Source organism: Ostrea edulis, chromosome 6 (genome assembly GCF_947568905.1).
Source record: "Ostrea edulis chromosome 6, xbOstEdul1.1, whole genome shotgun sequence".
Taxonomy (NCBI): domain Eukaryota; kingdom Metazoa; phylum Mollusca; class Bivalvia; order Ostreida; family Ostreidae; genus Ostrea; species Ostrea edulis.
In genome coordinates, this window is record NC_079169.1 from 61,604,839 (window position 1) to 61,630,094 (window position 25,256).

The 25,256-nt window shown below is 34.5% G+C and overlaps 1 protein-coding gene across 4 annotated transcripts in view; it reads right to left on the reverse strand.

Annotated features, from left to right (window-relative positions):
* Nucleotides 1–576: 576 nt before the first annotated feature.
* The window catches only part of LOC125683436 (calmodulin-regulated spectrin-associated protein 1-B-like), a 42,222-nt gene continuing 17,542 nt past the window's right edge, over nt 577–25,256 (reverse strand). The window contains exons 11-18 of one of the 4 annotated variants that reach the window (XM_056140315.1): nt 25,075–25,202; nt 17,731–18,002; nt 13,782–13,844; nt 10,453–10,518; nt 8,903–8,971; nt 8,595–8,713; nt 7,639–7,802; nt 577–3,328 (exon numbers count right to left, since the gene is read on the reverse strand). In XM_056140315.1, coding sequence (XP_055996290.1) covers nt 3,202–3,328; nt 7,639–7,802; nt 8,595–8,713; nt 8,903–8,971; nt 10,453–10,518; nt 13,782–13,844; nt 17,731–18,002; nt 25,075–25,202 — 1,008 coding nt within the window. In that variant the 3' untranslated portion in view covers nt 577–3,201. The remainder of the gene's footprint in view (nt 3,329–7,638; nt 7,803–8,594; nt 8,714–8,902; nt 8,972–10,452; nt 10,519–13,781; nt 13,845–17,730; nt 18,003–25,074; nt 25,203–25,256) is intronic. The other 3 variants (XM_048924575.2, XM_056140317.1, XM_056140316.1) reach the window with 3 other exon arrangements.

Below are 25,256 nucleotides of genomic sequence, written 5' to 3' on the forward strand. Positions count from 1 at the left end.
TCAGCAATATTTGACTTTTCCTTTTCCATTTAAATACCTAGCCGAGTAGCTCAGTAGGTTAGAATACCGACTGCTGAACTGTAGGTCGCAGGTTCGAGTCCAGCAGGGGTTTTAAATTTTTTTCAGATTACCTTCTACTAAAACTGTATTTTTTGACAAAATAAAGTAAATTTTCAAATTCAAAATATTTTTGTACATATCCTACACTTTTCATCTACATCAAATTTCTCTGGTGTAGCATACATCCTTAAGTTCTAGGATGACTGTACTCGGAGCATTTCTTTCTACTCCCCAGGATAAATGTAAACCCCCATCAGTAAATACATTAAGTAATAACTTGGTGTTTCATTCAAGATCAAAAACCTCCAGCTTTTGTAGGTGTAAAATACTAGTATTATTATAAAAACATCCATCAAACCGATCTTGAATGTTAAATCTCAGCAGGTTTCTTCAATGGTGCATATCTGCCAATTTTACATGAATTTTCATGCCAAATTTTTTACATGAAAAGAGCACCAAATGTTAATTCACACGTAAAAATGCTGTCCGGCAGTCACACAACAACAGAACATTGTACAGTTTGCATTATCAAAACTTTACTTTTACAAATAAATATATAACAATAATAAAAATTACAACCTACAGATTAAGCTGCACAGTTACAAACAGATCTTGGGTAACTGTTGTACAACCTCTTCACAATACACAGACATCTTCACACTTTGTGAAATCAATGCAATAAATCACCTCAAGGAGGAGGAAAAGCACTTGGAATTCTTTGCTGGAACAACTATTTATTATAATCCGAGATCCTAGCATCTAAATCACAGAAATTGTTTTAATAAATGAAGAAAGCTTAACACCACTTTTAGTAATGCAGCAGAATCGAGCAAATATTGACAAGCCCATCCTTTAAACTACAGAGTAGCCACAATGCCCAATATTACAATGTACATTATTCAGTGTCATTCACATAGTTCTATTTTGAGACCATGAGACAAATACTGTATGTACTACAGAGTACTTATAGTGTCCGCAGAATTATTTCTCTGATCCATGTCACAAGGAAAATAAATATTATTGAGAACACACAAAATATCGACATTGTATTGATAAAGAATAAAATATTTCAGATATTATTCACAAATAAGCTTTCATGCATCTTTACATTCATATCCACAAAATAAAGCACATGAGGTGTCAAATGAATTTAAAAAATTCATGCTGAACACAAAAAAAATCACAACCCAGAAAATAAAATTTGCCATTAAGCAGTGATATGATCAATATATTGAATCATCAAAACCTAAATTAAGAAATTACTGAGATAATATGTACATCCAGAACACATTTCTTTCATTTTGAACATAAGACTGATTAAAGTATATATATTTATTAAAATCTATATATGTACTAATTGTAAAACTTCATTTTGATAAAAAATACTGAAAAAATCTTATAAGAGGTCCATGGGCCACACTGCTCACTTGAGTTATTGTTCATACAGAGAGTCTGGGACACCATAGCGCAATCCAATATAAACACTCGACCCCTATTGTGATCCCATATTTTAACCAATTGGAATCTACAGGAGAACGTTGCATATCAATTCAGCTTGCTGTACCTTAGTCATTTTTTACGATGACTTTTCTTACTTCAATGTAAAACTTCAAACCTGTATTGTTGTCCTGCCAAAGACCTTGGGGTTATGGCTTCAACACAATAGAATCTCCATGCATTACGTGGCTTCAAGGAAATTTTAATCTACGCTACAAGATTACAGCACTAAATTACCACTAAATCCTCATGGTTCTTGAGGGAAAAGTTTTAAAGAATTCTCATATATTGTGTGTGTCTGAAGTGTTGGATTCGCTTATTATTTCATCTAATTACATGAGAGTAGGCAAATCAGACATCTGCCTTGTGAAATGCTTCTCACAAGTAAACTATAAAATTGGTCTAGTGGTTCTGGAGAGGAAGTCAAAAATATGAAAAGTTGATGATAACGATGCTGCCACCCAGCAATGACAAGACAAATTTAGATCAGAAAAGATCACCAAGTCTATAGCCAAGTAGATAAGCTAAATATGAATGAATCAATTCACAAAGGTACCTGCCATCAACCCATCTGCATAAAATAAGTCTGGGGCATTGGAATTTTTTTTTAATATAATCCCAGATCTTCCTATTACAACATGTCTTAATTATGTTCGTATTTACTTTACTGTTAAGACAGAAATGCCCTTATCTCAAAAAAATCATTAACTCTCAAATTAAAATCTAATATACATAGATTAATAGACTTCCCATTCATTATGTGAAATACAAAGGTGGGATAGTGGAAATGGCAAGAAAAAATATCACAGTCAGAATGATGCAAAATTACATGTATTTTTTTTTCAGCAATGCCAAACAGTATCCCTCCTAAAAAAAATCAAACTTTGCAAAACAATATATGAACACATTGTATGTGCAAGTTCGATTAGTCAACTGCTGACATCATCATTCCAGAATCTCTTTACTACAGTGTTGCACACTCTGCAAAGGAACGAAGATGCAGACCAGTTAATGCACTCATCTATGTATACATTTAAGTTCCTGATACCTTCCAAAAAAGATTTCCAGAACTTCTTGTTTTAACTTGAACTAAAACCATGACATGCATATGTGGCTCTGAAGCACAGTGAATCTACTGGATAAGCTCTATACAGTACTAGGAATTGCAGCTGCTAAACCATATAGGAATGTCTTGATTAAATAGTGTGATTCTAAGAGGGGGAAAATCTGCCTCACAACTCGAATATATGCAAGTAAAATTTAATGCATAGTGTATTTGGAATGAATAATTCTGATGAAAAGCAAATAAGTTTTATATGGTAGATAGGGAAAGCAAAAAATAAATATTCCTGAAAACTGAGTACGTAGGAACAGAATATGGCATGAGACAGAATGAGTACAAGAAAGAGTAGCAAAAGCTATGTAAATGAGTATGATTACACTCTCCTTCATTAAAGCCATTTCAAATTTCAGTCATCCATGCCATCCACTTTATGAATGACCATAGTCAACACTGCATGAAGCATTTTTCTTGAGAGGTTAATTCAAACTATGCTGCAAATTAAAAAATGGGATAAACTGTGGATGATGATGACACCAGCTTGAGAACTATCACAACTTGATTTCCTTTTCTGCTGACTGGCTTCACTTTTTGTGAGGAGGTTTGGCTGATGTCTTCCATAAGGCGTTGTGTATAACTATGGCGTCTATTGATACAGACAAATGTTTGGTGGATGTCACCTCACTGAAGCTTTTGCCTCCTGAGTTGTATCTACAGAATTAAAGGATACATCATAGACAGGTAATAACTAGTGGGTATTGTTTTTTTGTAAATCTCTCCCCTTCAAAGTTTGATAGTCTAATAACCGGGGCAACAATAATGAGTGCAAGCGTAAGAGGCAATAATGGCTTGCATCAAAATCAATGGGTCATGGTAAAAAAAATTTGGTACAGTATATCTTGTCTTAAATTTGCCTTCCATGTTGTAAGTTTGAAAACCTATGGTCAAAGGGTTCTCAGGTTATAGTCTTGACTATACTTTGATGTAACAGTGACCTTGAATGAAGAAATGGGTCAAGGTCAAAGATTTTGGTACAGTACATCTTGTCTTAATATCTGCTTTCTAAGTTGTAAGCTTGAAATCCTAATGTCAAATAGTTCTCAGGTTTTTTTGTAAAAACGCTGTAAGTGGATGATGGTCAAAAATGTTTGTGGAGTGCACCCCTCTTCCATATAACCTCTCCATATTCCATGTTTGAAGTTTTAATGTCAAACGGTTGTCAAGTCAGCTTTTGGCCTGGACTATATTTTGACATAAAAAATTGACCTTGTCTTTATAAATGGGTCAAGGTAAAAAATTGTGGTGAAATTCCCCCTTTCCTCATCCTCCCTTCTCATATTCTAAGTTTGAAGTCTTAATGTCAAAGCATTCTGAAGTTATGGTCAATTCATTTTTTTCTTAATTTGACCTTGAATGAAGAAAGGGGTCAAGGTCAAAATTTTTGGTGCACTCTTCCATATCATCTCTCCATATTCCAAGTTTGAAGTTTTAATGTCAAACGGTTGTTAAGTCAGCTTTTGGTCTGGACTATATTTTGACATAAAAAATTGACCTTGACTTTATAAATGGGTCAAGGTCAAAATTTTTGGTGGAATTCCCCCTTTCCTTTTCTCATATTCCAAGTCTGAAGTCTTAATGTCAAAGGGTTCTAAAGTTATGGTCTATTCATGTTTTTCTTAATTTGACCTTGAATGAAGAAAGGGGTCAAGGTCAAAATTTTTGATGCAGTGCACCTTGTACAGTACCTGCAACATTATTCTTTCTACACTATGAGTGATAACTCATCTTCTTAAGTAATTGGAACATATTTATTTGAATTGATATCTTAATAACAAACAATAAATAAACTATGGGGAGGGGGAATAAACAAAACCAGGCGCTTTTTTTTTAGTTCGCAATTTTGAAACGCTTAAAAATGTTTGTGTTTAGTATGTAAAAAATTCAAATAATCATCAAATACGGCATGCATTGCCAGTATCTACCCGTACGACTTGGTACATGGTACAAGTGCACATGTACAAGTATAAAAAAGACAACGATGACAGCTGAGTCGTACCCAGTTGAGCAGACTTTTGGGAAATGCAACACCATTACACCCTTTTAAAATTAATCTTCTAAAAGCGTGAAATACAATGTCCCTGAGAATGTTTGCTGTCAAAACACGGGTGCTACACAGATGCGCACAAGTTCAGTAGTTGATATATAAATAGAATGCAGGTGGAAAAAAATCGGAAGAAAAATGAGCCTTTATTAAAATATATGTACATGTAATAAATGATGTAATTTACTGATTTTTCCTTTCAAATCGGGACTTCAAATTTCTCTGTTAGTGTTAATTACAAATAATTGTTTCTAGACAGCCAAATGTTTATGAACTTCAGATGAAGGAACTTTCAGATTTACTGTCCTCGGTTTGCTCGGCAAACCACTGCCTTACTTTCCAGACTACTTAAGAGAATGAAATTGGGATAAATTTTCCATCTCTCTAAATAGACAAATAGCTCTTCTTCTGCCTTAAAATCGACAGCTTTATGTTCTCCTTCAAATATACTGTCTTTTCTCGATTCCTAAAAATAGTTTCTTTAACAAAACGAATAAAGCTTTCGAACAGTATCGTACTTTTTCAATAGATTTAATATACAATCCCGTAGGGCTGGGACGATTCAGGGTTAGCTTGATTCGGTTCGGTTTCGATTCAGAACAGCACGGTTCGGTTATTTTCGATTCGGTTCATGTTAGGTCCAATTTATCTAATGACACCACAAAAATTTACAATTTTAATGAGTAGCATATTTGATTTTACTTTATTCAAGTTATATAACTATATGTCGTCATTTGTAAACATCATATCTATTCATAATGACATTTTATAACTTTGATAGAAAAAAGAAAACACTGACAGTCTATCAAAATTTGTTATATCAATGTGCTACAAAAGTTTTGGATTATTAAACAAATCTATAGTGAATCTAAAATGTATATGATATTGCTTTCATTGATATGCAAAAATTCAGTAATTCTATCAATTGAGAGTCTTTGAAAATCTCTCCTTTATTGATTTACTTCTCTCATATTAACTGTCAAATCTGTTTCATTACCTACGATTTCATTCCACCACTGACAGAAATGCTATATGTCATGTAAAGATAAACTGCAATGATCTTACGGACCATATTCTGCTGGTATATGAGTGGTGAAAATGCTAACTCTCAACACAGTAGTGATTTAAATCTCTGTTGCATAAAAATCCACATGTTTTCAACATCACTCGGACGCCATATTTGTTGTTTTGGTGTAAGTAAAATCTAAACCGAACCGAAATACGGAATTGGTAATCGGTGCATCGAATCGAATGGTATGAATCGCAGTGCACCGAAATTTTCGGTGCACCGCACAGCCCTACAATCCCGATAGTTTCCGAAGCTACACGATAAACGATTTTCACGATAAACGGAAAACCTGATACACGATAGACCTGATAAACGCAAAACACGATAGAAAACGGAAAACCTGATAAACGCAAAACACGATATGATAGGATACACGCACAATACAATACACACACGATAAAACACGATAGGAATGTCAAGAATAACATTGCAGGTACTGTATCTAATTCTATGTCCTCTTGCCATGTTCCAAGTTTGAAATCGTAATGTCAAAGGGTTCTCAGCTATTGGCCTGGACTATATGTTGACGTAAAAGATTGACCTTGACTTTATAAGTGGGTCAAGGTCAAAAGTTTTGGGGGTGGGCACCCCTCCTCCATACCATCTCCTTATGTTCCAAGTTTGAAGTCTTAAAGTCAAAGGGTTCTCTAGTTAGGGCCTGGACAAAATTTGGTTGAAGAAGAAGGAGAAAAATGACAAAAACAATATGTCTCCCCTTTGAAGGGGAGACATAATAAGGGCTGTTCCAGAAATGATCAAATGGGGGGGTCGGGCGGCAAATGATATTTTTTTGTGTGGGTGGTCGTATTTTTTCATATTTTATTTGGTCCGTGGTTGGACTGTTAAAAAAATATTTATTATGGGTAGTGGGTAGTTTCTATTGTTTTATTTTGTGCCACGTGGGTGTTGAGTTTTTAGAATATTTTTATTGTCGCTCTTGTCGTGTTGGTTACAAAACGTCGGAGGGAAAATTGAAAACGTGCTTTCGAAATGCTGTTTTCAAAATCGGAAGTAACATAGAACTATTCGAGTTGTCGCTCTTTGCAGCGCATAACTTTCCATTACGGCACTCTTCAAATTAGAGGCGCGTTTAGTAGGGTCCCTTTGGACGTGATGGTGGCGAACTCTGTTCTGTAGATTATTACAGTTTACAGTGCATCGATTTTGGGAATATTTTGAAACCAATAGGTATTCCGTTTTCTAATAAAAATAGGCAAACCTTAGTTGATTTATACGAGGGTACCGATGCGTTATATTTATCAGTCAGTGTGATGGTGATATAGAGGCCTCCGGGCGCGGGTTCCATTAGAAGACGAACGATTCGTGGAAAAACATATCCATACCCATTTCATGATAATAGCATCGTTTGGACTCCCAATCTTTCCAACATTCCCGCCATAGATGCCTTTGATTGTTGATGTGACATCGTTTCTTCAGAACTACTGTGATACAATGTCGCACAGGCATTACCGCGTCATTGACTAGAATGTTTGTCCCGAAAACCTCGCGAGATTTGTACCGTTTTCATTTTTAAAAATATTTTTTGTGGTGGGTCTGGTTAGTTTTTTTTTTAATTAGATGGGTCATTGTAAAATGAGTTTATCAATTTGATGGGTCATAGGGTAATTTTTTATTTTTTTTATGGGTGCTTGGTATATACAAAAGGTGCCTCCCGACCCCCCCCCCCCCCCCCCCCCCCCCCCCCCCATGTATTTATTTCTGGAATAGCCCTAATCTAAAATTTACACTAAACTTCTACACCATTTAAAAATTGAAGAAAATAAGAGGCCCATGGGTCTTATTGGTCACCTGTCAGGTCATGACAGTTTCTCCTAATTTCTTTGCTCTTACTTGTAGAATCTTTCTATCATTTTGCTGGAGATTTGTTTGGGTCCTATTCCATGGATTTTGTAGGATTCCTCAATATCTGGATCAAAGTTGTAAAGTCCGCGGAACTGACAGGAGTGGTCTCGGAACAGAATCAAAAAATGCTTGGCATCTGATTTGGCCAGAACCTTAACATTTGCAAAAACAAAAGTTTTGTTTGTACACTGTAAATAATGATGGATAGTAAAGTCGAAGTGCACATTTCTTTCAAAATGAAGTTACCTTATCAAAATTCTCTAAGGTAGTTCACTACGACAAAGCTTATACTCTTTGTTTCAAGATGGTGTTATAAATGTTTTGTGAAATTGCTTGTATTGACCGATATGGTTGTATATTATCATGTAGCTCAGTTGTTAAAGAATCTAAACTGCAGGTCCAGAGTTCAAATCCACATTTTTGACATATTTACTTATATAATCAAATCATTTTGTGCTGATTTGAGAAACTGTTTCAAGGTGTAGTGAGCCACCTTAAGGAGTCATGAGATAAAATACCAATAAGTAGACAGGTAGACAATAATACCCTGTAAATACAGTACTATAAAATAAAAGTCTGTTCCTGGAAAATCAGGCAGAGCTAGACTGGCACATTTCTCTGATCAACAAAATTTTATCTAGTTACAATTATATACTAATATAATGTTAGAATACGTGTACAGCATTGATGTTTCAACCCTATTACATTGTAAGCTGTAATATCCCATGGATACCACACTAGAAAGTTAGAAACCATTATAAAGGGAAGATAACTCTTGTCATTGTACTGAAATTCATATTTAGCATGCTCTGTTTTCATCAGGATTAAAAAAATAATAAACTTGTGGACATTGACACATCATCTTTCACGAATACACTGTATATAAGCCAAGACATCCAAGATTTACTCATATATATATATATATATCTTATGTTACAATGTACCTCCAGAATTTTGTTTTTCTGATCTGCATTGACAGGCCCTGCTAACACACATTGACTGATGGCATTAATGATGATGTGACGGTTTGACTTGGAGCTTGGTTTCACAAACAATTTAGGTCCTATAAAAAAAAAACAATCACACGTTCATAGTTAACCAGAGGTACACAGCATTATAAGACATTTATTGTGGAAACCTTTTTAGATCCACACAGATTTCTGGTTCAAGGCAGTAAGAACTTTGAATAGAGTACAATTAACTAAATCTACAAGTATTAGTTACAAATCATCATTAAAATATGCATTGTTACCTGCATAATCTGATCCCGATTCACTACTGTCTGCACTACCTCTTCCTTTCCCCTTCAAGCGAACCAGATCTACAGACAAAATATCAGTGTAGTAAATAATAATAAATACCTAAACATGACAATGATTATAACTTACTATCTCAGACTTTAGTCAATACATACTTGTTATCACTAATTGTACATACACGCTAATTGTGGCATATATTGTATATTGTTTGTCATGTCTATAAGGTATTGCTTTTCCCTTTCCTTACATGCCTAATTTATTAATTATAAGTGTGACAAAATAAAATATACAAAAATAACAATGGTTTTCTTTTTGTTATATTGTGATTAAAACTCTAAGGTACTTTTCCAATGAGCAGTTAAACCTGCACATCACAGTCTCTTTCAACTTAAACAAGAGGCCCATAGTCCACATCGCTCGCCTGAGTCACTTTGGCACATAAGATTTTCCTTATACATGTACATGTATATTTGCATGTAAAACTTTGATCCCTATTGTGGCCCCAACCTACCCCCAGGGGCCATTATTTTAACAAACTTGAATCTGCACTATGTCAGGAAGCTTTCATATAAATGTAAACTTATTTGGCCCAATGGTATTTGATAAGATTTTTTAAATTTTCCCCATATATTTATATGTATAACTTTGATTCCCTATTCTGGCCCCATCCTTCCTCCAGGGGGAAAGAGGGAGGGGGGGGGGCATAATTTTAACAAACTTGATTCTGCACTATGTCAGGAAGCTTTCATATATAAACCTTTTGGTCCAGTGATTCTTCACAAGATTTTTGTAATGATTTCCCCTATATGTTTGTATGATAAACTTTGATCCCTTATTCAATTGTGGCCCCCATCCTACCCCTAGAGGCCATGATTTTAAGAAACTTGAATCTGCACTATGTCAGGAAGCTTTCCTGTAAATTTGTACTTTCCTGGCCCAGTGGTTCTTGAGAAGAAGATTTTCAAAGCTGTTACCAATATATTTGCATGTAAAACTTTGATCCTCTATTGTGGCCCCAACCTACCCCCAGGCGTCATGGTTTTAACAAATTTGAATCTGCACTATGTCAGGAAACGTTCATGTAAGTTTCAGCTCTTCTGGCCTAGTGGTTCTTGAGAAGATTAAGAAATGACTCCACCTTATAACTCTTGGTACATGTATGACTAAAAGTACCAATGGAAATATACATACAAACATCAATTACTTCAGTCTCTATTTACTTTGCTTTGGAAGTTGAACACAATAAAATGTTTAAATGAATTATCCAGACATGGGATTTGTCTATTACATTCGTAAACTTCCCAGATGTCAACATATTCACTTCAGTCAGAACATTTTAAACCAATAATTTTGAAAATATTTTTTAAATAAAAGTAAACTTATCACTAGTAACAAGTGCATTAGGACATTCACTCATCCTTTTTGCACCCTGTAAATCTAAATCATCCTACATGAACAAATTTAAGTACCTTTCATCCAAGCATGCTTTGTGTCAAGTTTAGGTACATCATTTTTTAAGTTCTCAGATGAAGTTAACATTTACCTGGTGATGGTGGTCTTCTGTAAGTCAGCTTGCCTTCAGTGGATGTAGATAGAGTGTTACACGATGCTAAAAATATAATTATGCAATAGTTAAAGGTGTTCTAGGTAGGTAAGAGTTGATATATATGCACACATGTAAAGATCAAATGCATCACAAAGACAGCAGTGCAAACTGATTATCCTTATGGATACACACATGTAATTTGTCCCTAACTTGACAACAGCACTAAAACTAAAACATGTAATATAAGATAGGCCTTGTCAGAATAATATAAAAGTCTCACAGGTTCAATGAGAACCGGAGACAACCATTTAATTGTCATCAGTTCAGTTCTCAGAGATTACCAGCTCATATTCAATACTTCCCCTTTCCATGCAGGTCATTGGTTCAAAAGTGTGTTAAACATGGCACATTGGAAATCTTTCTAATTTACAGACCCTGAAGTGTACAACTACACCAGTAGAACAGTGAACAAATGCTGAACAGTTTGGGCATGAATGGTTTTGTTTGGGGAACAAACACTAAACGGTTTAAACAGAACGGTTCTCAGCAAGAACTGAATGCTTTAAAATGGAAAACGAACGGTTTGGGTCAGGAACAAAATGCTTTGGGTCAAGATGAGAACTAACGGTTTAGCCTCTGTTTCAAACTCTGTGTTTTGGAATCTTTCAGCATTGTTAACATACAGAAACATCCCAATAAAGAGTAAAGTTTTACCAAATTATTTATTTGAAAATGTTACGAATTTAAAGTGAAAAAAATTGGATGTGCAAAAATAGACACCTGATGTGCAGTTATTTACTTACATAAAATAATCACCATCATTCATATAGGACCACTTTCTGCATATATACCAAAAATTATCTGCAGGTCTGATTTAGATAAAATTGTAACCATATAACTCAGAAATGCCAGCAGTTCCTTAACACAATTTTGAAATAATTATCAGAAAAATTACTGCAGATATATCATAAAAGAAGTCAGTTTCCAGTGATAATTCATTCAGTTATGATATTTTCATTGACGATTTATTTTGTATGAAATATTCGGAGTGTATGGATATTCATAGCAGTGAGTGTTTGTACAAACGTAAGCTGGTTGTGGGGAATCGAAAAGAAGCAACCCCCTTTTTGTTGTTGCTATTGTTTCTCCTGTAAATATTAGATTTAGTTTACATTTTTCTAAACATCTTTAGTCTAATCATGACACACTGTACTTAGCAAAGGAGTAGGGGCCCACATTGTTTCAATATCCATGGTGAATTAATCGAAAAGAAGCAACCTCCTTTTTGTTGTTGCTATTGTTTCTCCTGTAAATATTAGATTTAGTTTACATTTTTCTAAACATCTTTAATCTAATCATGACACACTGTACTTAGCAAAGGAGTAGGGGCCCACATTGTTTCAATATCCATGGTGAATTAATCGAGTCAGACGGTATTTATACTTAATGGTATCCATTCGGTACATATACAATATCCTTTTTTTTTATGCCTTACATAATGAACAAAAACTTGAGGGCAGTTTGATATAGATAACATATGACACAGTAATATCTATATGTATATATAATGATACCTTTCCATAGAGTTATGTGTGCTTCAATATGCCTTGTCATCTATTATTGACATATTCCCATCGATTGGCATCTCTTGTCTTGATTATTGTAATTATCTCATGTCTGTCTAATGAATAAAGTATTCTATTTATACTAAGGTAAATAATGTTTTGACACTTGAAGATGTAGAGAGGGATATCAAGGAGGCTACGGTAATTGCACCTGAGGTGTGGAGTCCGTGTTCACTCATCCCTATAGAAGACGCGGTTGCTCTAGCAACTCAGAATTCACACCAGCACTTCAAGATGACAACAGTGAGGATCATATCGAATAAATTTTGCTAAATCAAGTAATTTCTTTTATCAATATAAGACTTAAACCCACTTTACACTGAGCATGTAATTTGATATTTAGTGAGTTTAGAAACCCCTATTCATTCCGATCCGGAATAAATCCCCTACTATACAATAATTTTGTTCTTTTTATCAACACATATTTTTGTCTTCTTCATCCCAAACTGCGTGCCATGCTGATCTACAATGACTAGGTGAGTTCCGAATGACTGCAGGAATGAACGGTTTGAGGGAATGAACTCTTTATCAAGAACAAACAATTTTAGATGAGAACAGAACAGTTTGATCTGGGAGCAGAACACTTTGGCCTGGGACTGGATGGTTTAATAGGAATGATTTGGTGTGGGAAGAAGACAATTCTAGTTGGTAACGGAATGGTTCATTTGGTGTAGTAGTATGCTTCAGGGTCTGTAGTAGTAAAAATTATACAAATGTTGAACTTTTGAATTGGGGTTCAAGGTTATACAATACACCAATTCAATGTAAAAGTTCTCTTCTTAAAGTTTATAGCTCAAAAGTAATACAGTTGACTCTCAATAGCTCGAAGTTCAAGGGACCTTGATAAAATTTTGAGAGATGGAAAGTTCAAGAGATCAAAGGTCTGGGGAAAATCCCAAAATTAAAGGTCTGACCATTATGATTCAGAATTTATAGCAATTGCATTGCATATTTAAAACATCCTGGGATTAAGTTGACATGTTTTCCTTTGTATTTTTCAAGTCCACAACACATAATTCACTCTTTTAATTTATAAACATTTGTTTTTTGTGGGTTTTTTTTTTCCATACTAAAATAGACATAAATGTCCATTGTCAAGTTAAAAACAAATTGTATCAAATGATATTTATAGTAGTTGGATTATATATAATGAAGAAGAAAAAAGCACATGGGTATCATGAATTATTAACTATCCACTCCATAAAAAACACAGGCGATGTGTCGCTTCTGTAAACACATAATTAACACAGACCAAACTAGCCCTAGGTATAACCCGTTCTCCAGGTACGGTCTACATGGCAATTATTATAAACTTACATTGATGGTGTGTATACGCTACCACCAGTTCAAAAGCCTGATAGTAAAAAAAACAAGGAAATATGTTTTGCGGGACTCTAACTACAAAAGTTCAAGAGATTGAGGGTAAATTTGCTTACTTATATAGTGGGGGGAAAATTAGGACCATGAATTCACTTCGAGAGATCAAGAACTTCGGTAAATCGAAGTTAGAGCCATTGAGAGTCACCTGTATATGTACATGAAATTAATTTAAGACTTCTTCCTCACAAGATCATACAGACAGATGGGTTAAAAACCTTATGCCACAGAATCTTACATTCTGGGGGCATGAGAATCGTAAATAACTCATAAAAAGAAAATAAACAATTAGAAAATCCTACAGGAAAAAAAACAAAGACACACCTGCTTTTCGAATGTTTCCTGGGCGTGGTGCTAAGCTTGGGGGTTTTCTAGGACCAACACCCACTGAAACAAGCAAATTAGGTGCACTCAAGCAAACATGCCAAACATAAAATTCAAAAATTTGTCACAAACATACTGCTCAAAATAAAAAACATAGTACATGTATATATAATGATGGACTTTAAAACCAAAATAGCGCTGGAGATTTTCTGTTTTATTTATTAATCCATTATTTCAATCTGTGGCATATAAGTCTCGTGACAAAAGTCGATTAATTATGCCCCCCTTCAAAGAAGAGGGGCATATTGGTTTGCACCTGTTGGTTGGTCGGTAGACCACATGTTGTCCGCTCAATATCTTGAGAACCATTCACTTGATGATAATGATATTTCATATGTGGGTTGGTTATGAGTAGAAGAGGACCCCTATTGTTTTTCAGGTCAAAGGTCAATCTACTCTGGACATAGGAATATACTGTCCGTTCAATATCTTGAGAACCCTTTGCTTGAAAGACATCAAACTTGGCACACTGGTACATCCTAAGGAGTAGATGACCCTATTGATTTTGAGGTCACATGGTCAAAGGCCAAACTGGACATAGGAATATAATGTCTGCTCAATATCTTGAGAACCCTTTGCTTGACAGACATCAAACTTAGTACACTGGTATATCTTCAGGAGAAGATGACTCCTATTGATTTTGAGGTCACATGGTCAAAGGTCAAGGGTCAAACTAGACATGGGAATATACTTTCTGCTCAGTATCTTGAGAAACCTTTTCTTGACAGACATCAAACTTGGTACACTGATACGTCTTCAGAAGATGACCCCTATTGATTTTGAGGTCACATGGTCAAAGGTCAAGGGTCACACTGGACATAGGAATATACTGTCCGCTCAATATCTTGAGAACTCTTTGCTTGACAGATATCAAACTTGGTACACAGGTACATCTTCAGGAGAAGATGACTACTAATGATTTTGAGGACACATGGTCAAAGGTCAAGGGTTAAACTGGACATAGGAATATACTGTCCGTTCAATATCTTGAGAACCCTTTTCTTGACAGACATCAAACTTGGTACACTGGTACATCTTCAGGAGTTGAAGACCCCTATTGATTTTTAGGTCACATGGTCAATCCACTATTGACATAGGAAGATATCGTCTGCTCAATATTTTGAATTGATGATACTACTCTCAATTAAATGATGTGTGTGTATAACCCTTCAATTTTGCACCATGGGGGGGCATATGTGTTTTACAAACATCTCTTGTTTTAAATGTCATTGTTATTCTATGAGAGGCTACATGTGAAATGGCAGTCAGTAGGGGTCACTAACACTGGGTATGCCCACCATTAGCATTGATAACAGTGTGAAGACAACATGTCAATGACTGACAGACATTCCAAATGGCCCTTTGGAGAATGTTCTTCCATTTTTACAACACCACTCCAAGTTAACATGGAATCCGAGGCTGGTGGCTGTGCACACTTCTACACATCTCACCCCACAGTTGAAAACACCAACTTGAAGAATGTTGATGCAATTCATCTGAAGGAAATTTTTGTCAATCTCGCTGTGTGTGTGTGCACCCACTGTCCTGTTGAAAAATTAATACATTGTTTTGCCTATGCTCTGCATTAATGGCACCATTACAGGCTGCAGAACTTTGTCTACATACCACCTAACAGCTTAGGTTCCATTCAAAATGATCCACTGTGAGTGAAAATTTGTTATCACACCCAAGCCATCATGCTACCTCCACCGAATCTGTCACGTTCAAGGACATTTGTTCATGTACATGACGGCAAACTCGAGATCTGCAGTCAACATTACAGTAGTTGAATCTGGACTTGTTGGAGAACATGATCAATGTCCAGTTTTGGCATTGATTCAGCCTGAGTCCAGCCCACTGCACTCTGTAATGTTGGTAATGTGGTTTTTGTAGCGGATTCCATGACATTCAATATTCTGGATACTGTTCTAGGATGAATGGATCTACCATGACGTAAAATCATTTGCCCCCTCGTACCTACAAACCTATCCCACAAGTGATGTTGAAATACATACCCTTGTTGATGTGACATTGTCACAAATCAATGGTCTTATCAAAAGATCTTTAAATGTCCAATTGAACTCCTTATAACACCATGACTTTCAGATCATTTAACTCCAATGGCACAAATACAATCTTTATCTGGATGGATGCAATTTTGCTCTTATCAAAATGACATTTGTGTGTTCATCTGAACTCCTTGGAAACATCATGGCTTAGATCATTATTCCCATGGGACAAATGGAATTATCTAGTATGATGTGCTTGTTAAGTATTTGCATTTTTGTAGTCAAAACTTGCATATGCCATTATTGTTGGAAGCAAAATAATTATTTATATCAATTGTTATATAGCTGTATTTTATGACAAAACATGTAGTTCTAGATGTAAGGTATCTTGTACATTTGTAGGGATCGATTACCTCCCTTAAAATAGCTTTTTTTAAATACTTGGTCATTTTTAAGCTAATATTTACATTTATCTACAGATGCACAAATTGACAAAGTTTGTTAATTCTAGGTGAGTCAAGGGTTTTGACATACATGGTAATATCATTTATTATCAAAAGGTTACAGTGACCTTAATGAAGGGTGTGACACACCTTCAACTGAGATGCATTTCCTGACCAAGATTGAGAATTCTAGGTCAAATAATTCTCCAGTTATGAGTCAGACAGGGTTATGACATAACTCTTAGATGTGACACTCCTTCTATTCAAGATGTACCAGCTGACAAGGTTTGATGTCACCGCCGCGGTGGTCTAGAGGTTAGAGTGTTCACCTTGCATGCGGAAGGCCGGGATTCGAATCCCGGCTGCGACAGACCTAAGTCGTTAAAACAGGTAGTGACAGTTCCATTGCCAAACGCTCGGCATCAGGTGTGAATGTCATGGGTCCTTAGAGATGACCTTAAAAAACGGATGTCCAGTGTCACAGTAGGTGTGGCACGCTATAAAACCCTCACTGCTCAAAAGTGCCGAGCAAAGGCCTAAATTTGAAGCCCTTCACCGATCTTGGTGACATCTCCAATGAGTGAAAAATTCTTGAGTGAGATGTTGAACAAGATACAATCAATCAATCAATCTCATAGTATTCAAGTTATGAGCCGGACACGAAAAAGCAAATGTACAGACAGATGGACATGAGCACCATACCATAATACGTCCCGTCTTAAAATATAAAAAAGATGTGTTGTGTTTTTAAAGTCCACCAGTATATTTTTGTACACATCATGTCTACATCTTCACCAGATATTCTTCTGTTCAGTTGCAATGTCTATGTATCTAATGTTTGTGTACTTATTTATGACAGTGTATTCAAATTTAAAGCCATTGTTGTCATGAAATTGCAATGGGTATTTGGCAAAATAAATTGAACAGTATATAAATACTTTTTGTCTTTTATGTTGATTTTAAATTGGTGCACTTATGACTGTGCCAAAAGATGAATATTGCTGAAGTACAAAGTAAATTTTAGTACACATACATGTACATTGTGCAAACACTTACTGTATTAGTATTTTATCATCAGAAATTAAACATAAAATCTACTCTAAATCTAGAAAACATCACATAAATGTACACACACGCTAGCATTACATGCCCAAACTTGTGCAGAGAAAATTGTAGCAAGTTAAAACACTCACACTACACAGTCACGATTTTTATACAACTCAAAATAAACTTTCATTCCTAGCATTAATGAGTTTAACATACATGTACTCTAACATAGAGATAAAAAGAGCACAATGTCTTTTCACCATGATGGTTATAAAATGGATATGAAAAGAGAGTACCAAAACTGTAAATTAATTAACTGATTAAAGAGTAAAGATAAGAAAATCTGCATGCTTTAAAAGTAGAACTACGTGTAGGACTAGCAACACTTACAAGGTCCTTTGTGACCTGGACTGATAGTGAAAGCGTGAGAAGACAGATCCTCTTGAGAACTATGGGAATGCAAACCTTCCACTGATCCAGACTCTCCCTTAACAAACATAGACTTAGGACGTTGCTTTTCTCGAGTCTGGGATCTGTTTCTGCGGACTGGACGTGCGTAGTCATCATCTTCACGATTTTTATTGTCCTGATATTGTCGGAATATTTCCTCTCTCCGTGCTTTTTCACTAGCTTTCCTTCTCTCAGCTTCCTCCTGCTTAATTCTGTGAATAAAAATTTTCATTTAGTAACACTCCTTTTTTTCTGAATTTCCAGCAACAATCTAATGTTTCTTTATCTAAACCTTGTTTAATATACTGAATAAAATTGGAAAATGTGGATATAATGATTTCATTCCCCAAAAGCAATGTATTTGTGCCTGTTTATAACTAAATTCATTTTGTAGATGATCATCTTTATTTAATTCTCTTCACCCTATTGGAGTTTGCGTGTTAACTATAGTCTAGTGCGGGGGTTTAGTTTACACATGTTTAGTCAACTAGTACACGTGGATGAAGTTTAGTTCAGAATTAAACATATGGCTGGCTGCAACAAATCAGTTGTGGAATTGTCAATATGTAGTTTTCAATGATGGCGTAAAAGAATCACAGATGTACCAGCATAAATCCACTAGCTACAGCTTGTTTCTCGATAACCATGTTTTTCGGGATAGAAAATTTTCCCAAAATTATGAATCATTTAATTTAGAATAGTTTTTTATTGCATTTATTAAGCTTGCTCTCCAAGTGGAGAACGACTGACTTTGATATCAATTGTTGCATTTTACCATGCATTGAGCAAGAGTAAATTGCAAAGCATGGGCCTAAATGAGAAAAATCGACTAAAATAACTGAAAACATGCACCTCTTTGTGATTTCTGTCATATATTGATAATTCCTTAAAATTCATTCTCTGCTAATGTGCTCAAACTACTTTTCACACTTTGTCCACCATCTTTGAACTAAACCGCTAGTACGTGACAGAACAGTTAGTAATTTTCGACTAGACTCGTTCACTTCCAGTAAACTAAAGCCCTTTCGGGTGAACTATAGTTTTACTTTTGTCACTATAGTTGGCACTCGAACTCCACCCCCATTTATTGAATTATTTCTACTTTCATCTTTACTATTGGACAAACATGTACCCTATCCAGGATAGAGAAACAAAACGTAAACATGGATATCCGACGATGTACATACCCTAACAACTAAATCATTAGTAATTTTCCTATGAGGACCCAACCTTAGTTAATTAATTATTCCTATAAAGTAATATTCGATTCAATCCTTTATCAACGTTAAGTTATACAGCTCATTGGTTATGTTCGTCATTAATGACGCAGTTGATATCACAAAATAAAGTACATATGACAGAGAATACAATTTATACACATTTTGTTCTCGGACTTTGAATGCTAGGTGTATATATTTCCCAAGGTTACACATGTCTTTTAAGTTATTAACATTAAACAATTGAACTAATTTAAACACAGAGGCTGGTTTTTTTCCCCAATAGTATGGCTTAATAAATCTTTTCCTTAAACTTGAAAACAAAGGACATTGTAAAATGAAATGAAATTCATAATCTATTAAATTCTTACAAAGTAAACATTTTCTATCAGATTTCTGAACATTACTAAATCTCCCAGCATCTATTCCTAAACAATCAATGAAAGCCATAATCTTGCTATACATTTTTGGTAAATACAAGGAATAGGATTTCTTAAATAATATTGCAGACTAAAATTATCTATACCTATATATATATATATATATATATCATTAATTAATAATATATATATCATTAATTAATAAACACCAATTAAATATATCAAATGACTTCACCATGGATTTGTTCAAATGACTAACAAGCCCTCTCTGAGGTATCAATAATTACAACCATGCCCGGATTGATTAAATGGAGGTATTCCTAATTAAACACCTTGGTCCAGCCAAGCCCATATCAATGTTTATTGCAATCAAATACTAATTTATCTAATTTTAAGGTCATGCACAACATTTCTCAGTAACATATAATGTTTTCGTGAAATTTCGAGTACAATTCACTTGAATCTTATCTTTGGGGGTACATTACCAGGTCTGTTTTAGAATTAGCATATTTTGATAGTTCCTGGTTGAGGAAAGTAAAAATGTAAATAAAGTCAACTATATATTTACAGAAGTTTGTATATATGGACATTACAAAGATATTGTAGCAAAGAATGGAGAAAGATCTTTGAAACAATTGGCAACCAAGCTCAAGACTTTCCATTACAAGTTACATGTAGGTGATCCAACTACTGAGTTACCCAGCCCCATATACAAAGTTTAGTAATATTACTACAAGATAAAACTTAAACCTATTTAACCATTGAGTTACCCAGCCCTATATACAAAGTTTATTAATATTACTACAAAATTCAAACCTATTTAACCACCGAGTTACCCAGCCCCATATACAAAGTTTAGTAATATTACTACAAAATTCAAACCTATTTAACCACCGAGTTACCCAGCCCCATATACAAAGTTTATTAATATTACTACAATATAAAATTCAAACCTATTTAATCACTGAGTTACCCAGCCCTATATACAAAGTTTATTAATATTACTACAATATAAAATTCAAACCTATTTAACCATTGAGTTACCCAGCCCTATATACAAAGTTTATTAATATTACTACAAAATTCAAACCTATTTAACCACCGAGTTAACCAGCCCCATATACAAAGTTTATTAATATTACTACAGTATAAAATTCAAACCTATTTAACCACTGAGTTACCCAGCCCCATATACAAAGGTTAGTAATATTACTACAGTATAAAATTCAAACCTATTTAACCATTGACTTACCCAGCCCTATATACAAAGGTTAGTAATATTCCTACAATATGAAATCCAATCCTATTTAACCACCGAGTTACCCAGCCCCATATACAAAGGTTATTAATATTACAACAGTATAAAATTCAAACCTATTTAACCACTGAGTTACCCAGCCCTATATACAAAGTTTATTAATATTACTACAATATAAAATTCAAACCTATTTAACCATTGACTTACCCAGCCCTATATACAAAGTTTATTAATATTACTACAGTATAAAATTCAAACCTATTTAACCACCGAGTTACCCAGCCCTATATACAAAGTTTATTAATATTACTACAATATAAAATTCAAACCTATTTAACCACCGAGTTACCCAGCCCTATATACAAAGTTTATTAATATTACTACAATATAAAATTCAAACCTATTTAACCATTGAGTTACCCAGCCCTATATACAAAGTTTAGTAATATTACTACAATATAAAATTCAAACCTATTTAACCACCGAGTTAACCAGCCCCATATACAAAGTTTATTAATATTACTACAATATAAAATTCAAACCTATTTAACCATTGAGTTACCCAGCCCCATATACAAAGTTTATTAATATTACTACAATATAAAATTCAAACCTATTTAACCATTGAGTTACCCAGCCCTATATACAAAGTTTATTAATATTACTACAAAATTCAAACCTATTTAACCACCGAGTTAACCAGCCCCATATACAAAGGTTAGTAATATTCCTACAATATAAAATCCAATCCTATTTAACCACCGAGTTACCCAGCCCCATATACAAAGTTTATTAATATTACTACAATATAAAATTCAAACCTATTTAACCACCGAGTTACCCAGCCCTATATACAAAGTTTATTAATATTACTACAATATAAAATTCAAACCTATTTAACCATTGAGTTACCCAGCCCTATATACAAAGTTTAGTAATATTACTACAATATAAAATTCAAACCTATTTAACCACCGAGTTACCCAGCCCCATATACAAAGTTTATTAATATTACTACAATATAAAATTCAAACCTATTTAACCATTGAGTTACCCAGCCCCATATACAAAGTTTATTAATATTACTACAATATAAAATTCAAACCTATTTAACCATTGACTTACCCAGCCCTATATACAAAGTTTATTAATATTACTACAAAATTCAAACCTATTTAACCACCGAGTTACCCAGCCCCATATACAAAGTTTATTAATATTACTACAATATAAAATTCAAACCTATTTAACCATTGAGTTACCCAGCCCTATATACAAAGGTTAGTAATATTCCTACAATATAAAATCCAATCCTATTTAACCACCAAGTTACCCAGCCCCATATACAAAGTTTAGAAATATTACTACAATATAAAATCCAATCCTATTTCAGAAATCATACAAGAACTCTTCATAACAAAATGAAACAAGAAATGTTTGTAAAACATCTATGCCCCCATGGTGCAAAATTGAAAAGGGTTATACACATGCATCATTTAAATGATAGTTGTGCCAAACTATTTCAAAATATTGAGCAGACAATATCTTCCTATGTCAGGAGTGGATTGACCATGTGATCATCTATTCCTTATGCTGTACCAGTGTATCATGTTTGGTGTCAATCAAGCAAATGATTCTTAATATAGGAGACAATATATTACTTTGTCAAGTTTGACCCTTGAACTTTGACCAGGTGACTTCAAAATCAATAGGGGTCATCTACTCCTTAAGATGTACCAGTATACCAAGTTGTCAAGCAAAGGGTTCTCAAGATATTGAGCAGACAGTATATTCCTATGTTCAGTTTAACCCTTGACCTTTGACCAGGTGACTTCATAATCAATAGGGATCATTTACTCCATAAAACGCACCAGTGTACTAAGTTTGACATCTGTCAAGCAAACGGTTCTCAAGATATTGAGTGGACAGTGTCTTCCTATGTCCAGAGTAAATTGACCCTTGACCTTTGACCTGACAATCAAAAGAGGTTCTCTTCTACTCGTAACCTACCCACATATGAAATATTACGATGAAGTGAATGGTTCTCAAGATATTGAGCAGACAACATCTGGTCTACCGACCGACAGGTGCAAAGCCATATGTTCCTCTTCTTTGAATAGGGGGATAAAAATTAGTTTTAGAAACAAGAAGCCCAAAGGCCTTTTCGGTTACCTGAGCACTAGTTAAAAGTATCACTAGTCCCAAGGGCTATGAAATCTAGAAAAATAATTCCTGTTTTGAATATCTAAGCTAAATTCTAATATTCAGCAACAGTATAAAACAAGATGTGTTCTTAAAACTTTAATGCCCTCAAAAGTGCATACACTGATGAAAGGCTTTACATAAGATATGTATTAACAATAAACGTTATGACTAATTTGGGTCCATCCTAGAGTCATTGAAACATTGAGGTTATGAAATTCCCCATTTTATGTACATCCTTTTCTGCTGTTCCTAAATATGCATTTAGATTTTATATGGTATCAGCAAACTTAAAGAAATCCTTCAAATCATTATAGTAATTTTGGCATCACCCTAAAACCAAACCTCTGCCCCCCTAAGATAATGAAATTTAAAATTTTGTAAAGGACTACCTATATCACTATATCTATATCACTATGCATTTAGTTTATTTTAAAGATATGCAGGTGTAGAGAGGATTTTTAAATATTGGTCAATTTTTGGCAGTTTTTGCCCCACACTTAGGGCTCCGGGGGTGCAAGTCCTGAAATTTACAATTTGTGTCCCCCAAAGATGCTTCTTACCAAATTTGAAAAGAATTGGAATGGTAGTTAACAAGAAGTTAAATGACAGACACAGAGCAATTGCAATAGGACACGTCAGTGACTCAGGTGACCTTAAAAATGGCAGAAACTCCACATGACCTTAACACATATTATCATTCCTATCACTTGTACAAAAATATACTTGACAAAATTGTTTGTAAACACAATGTATGAATTTATAGGTGTTATACACTGAGCCTATAAATGATAAAACAATGTTAGAACTTATAAGTTCTTTTTTTCTATTGTGTTTCATGTTAATGCTTAATTCTATACTATTCACAAAGAGGTCATACTACACTTTATATTCTACTCTTTTCATACAACAATCTCTATAAATTATAGAAAAAATATGATAAATCAGAGATATAATGAACTAAATAAATCCAAGGGTCCCAATAAATTCATTACAAGGGAGTTTTACTTTACATATACTGTACACAGGTATACATGTATTATAAAAGAAACAAGAGGCCCATGGGCCACATCACTCATCTGAGTCACCTTGGCCCATAGCTACAGATTTGCATGTAAAACTTTGGTCCCTATTGTGACCCCAACTTACCCCTGGGGACCATGATTTTTACAAACTTGAATCTGCACTATGTCAAGAAGCTTTCATGTAAATGTTAACTTCTTTGGCTTAATGGTTCTTGAGAAGAAGATTTTCAAAGAATTTCCCTATATATTTGCACGTAAAACTTTGATCCCCTATTGTGACCCCATCCTACCCCTGGGGGCCATAATTTTAACAAACTTGAATCTACACTATGTCAGGAAGCTTTCATGTAAACTTTACTGACTCAGTGATTCTTCAGAAGATTTTTACTGATTTTCCCCAATATATTTGTATGTAAAACTTTGATCCCCTAATGTGGCCCTATCCTATCTGCACTATATCAGGAAGTGAATTTGTACTTTCCTAGTCTAGTGGTTTCTGAGAAGAAGATTTTTAAAGATTTTCTTGCTATATATTTGTATGTAAAACTTTGATCTTCTATGGTAGCCCCATCCTACCACCGGGGGCCATGATTTGAACAATCTTGAATCTGCACTATGTCAGGAAGCTTTCATGTAAATTTTAGCTCCTCTGGCTCAGTGGTTCTTGAGAAGAAGATTTTTAAATGACCCCACTCTATTGTGCATTTTTGTGATTATCTCCCTTTTGAAGTGGGCAAACAAACTTGAAAGCCCTTCACCCAAGGATGCTTTATGCCAATTTTGGTTGAAATTGGTTCAATGGTTTTGGAGAAGAAGATGAAACTGTGAAAAGTTTACAACGACGCCAACAACAGACAACGGACAAATTTTGATCAGAAAAGCTCACTTGCGATTTCAGCTCAGGTTAGCTATAAAGTGAAATACAACTTTATTTACGATGTACATGTATGTGTAGGTACACTCTATTATGTAATGTACATGCATGAAGAAATTGATACCATGTACTAATATCTTAGCACAAACTGGAAAACTGACAGCCATAAAATATGACCTATACCATTTGTTCTGTCCAAATATATGGTGGAGCATAAATTCGTGCAATAAATGCATTTACAATCCATAAAAGCAGGACACTTCGTAGCTTTTTTCTTCAGTTGAAACCATGCATATATCAGTTTATTCATATTTTCAACATTTCTAACCTCTCTTGTTCTTTTTTACGAGCCATCTCTAATTCTTTATACTGTCGTTTTTTGTCTTGCTCCTCTCTGCGTTTGATCTGCATTTGTATAAGCTTTTCCTTCTTCCTATTTAGTTCATCTTCCATTGACTATTTAAAAAATCACTATTACTATTACAATCATCAACATCATCATGTTTCAAT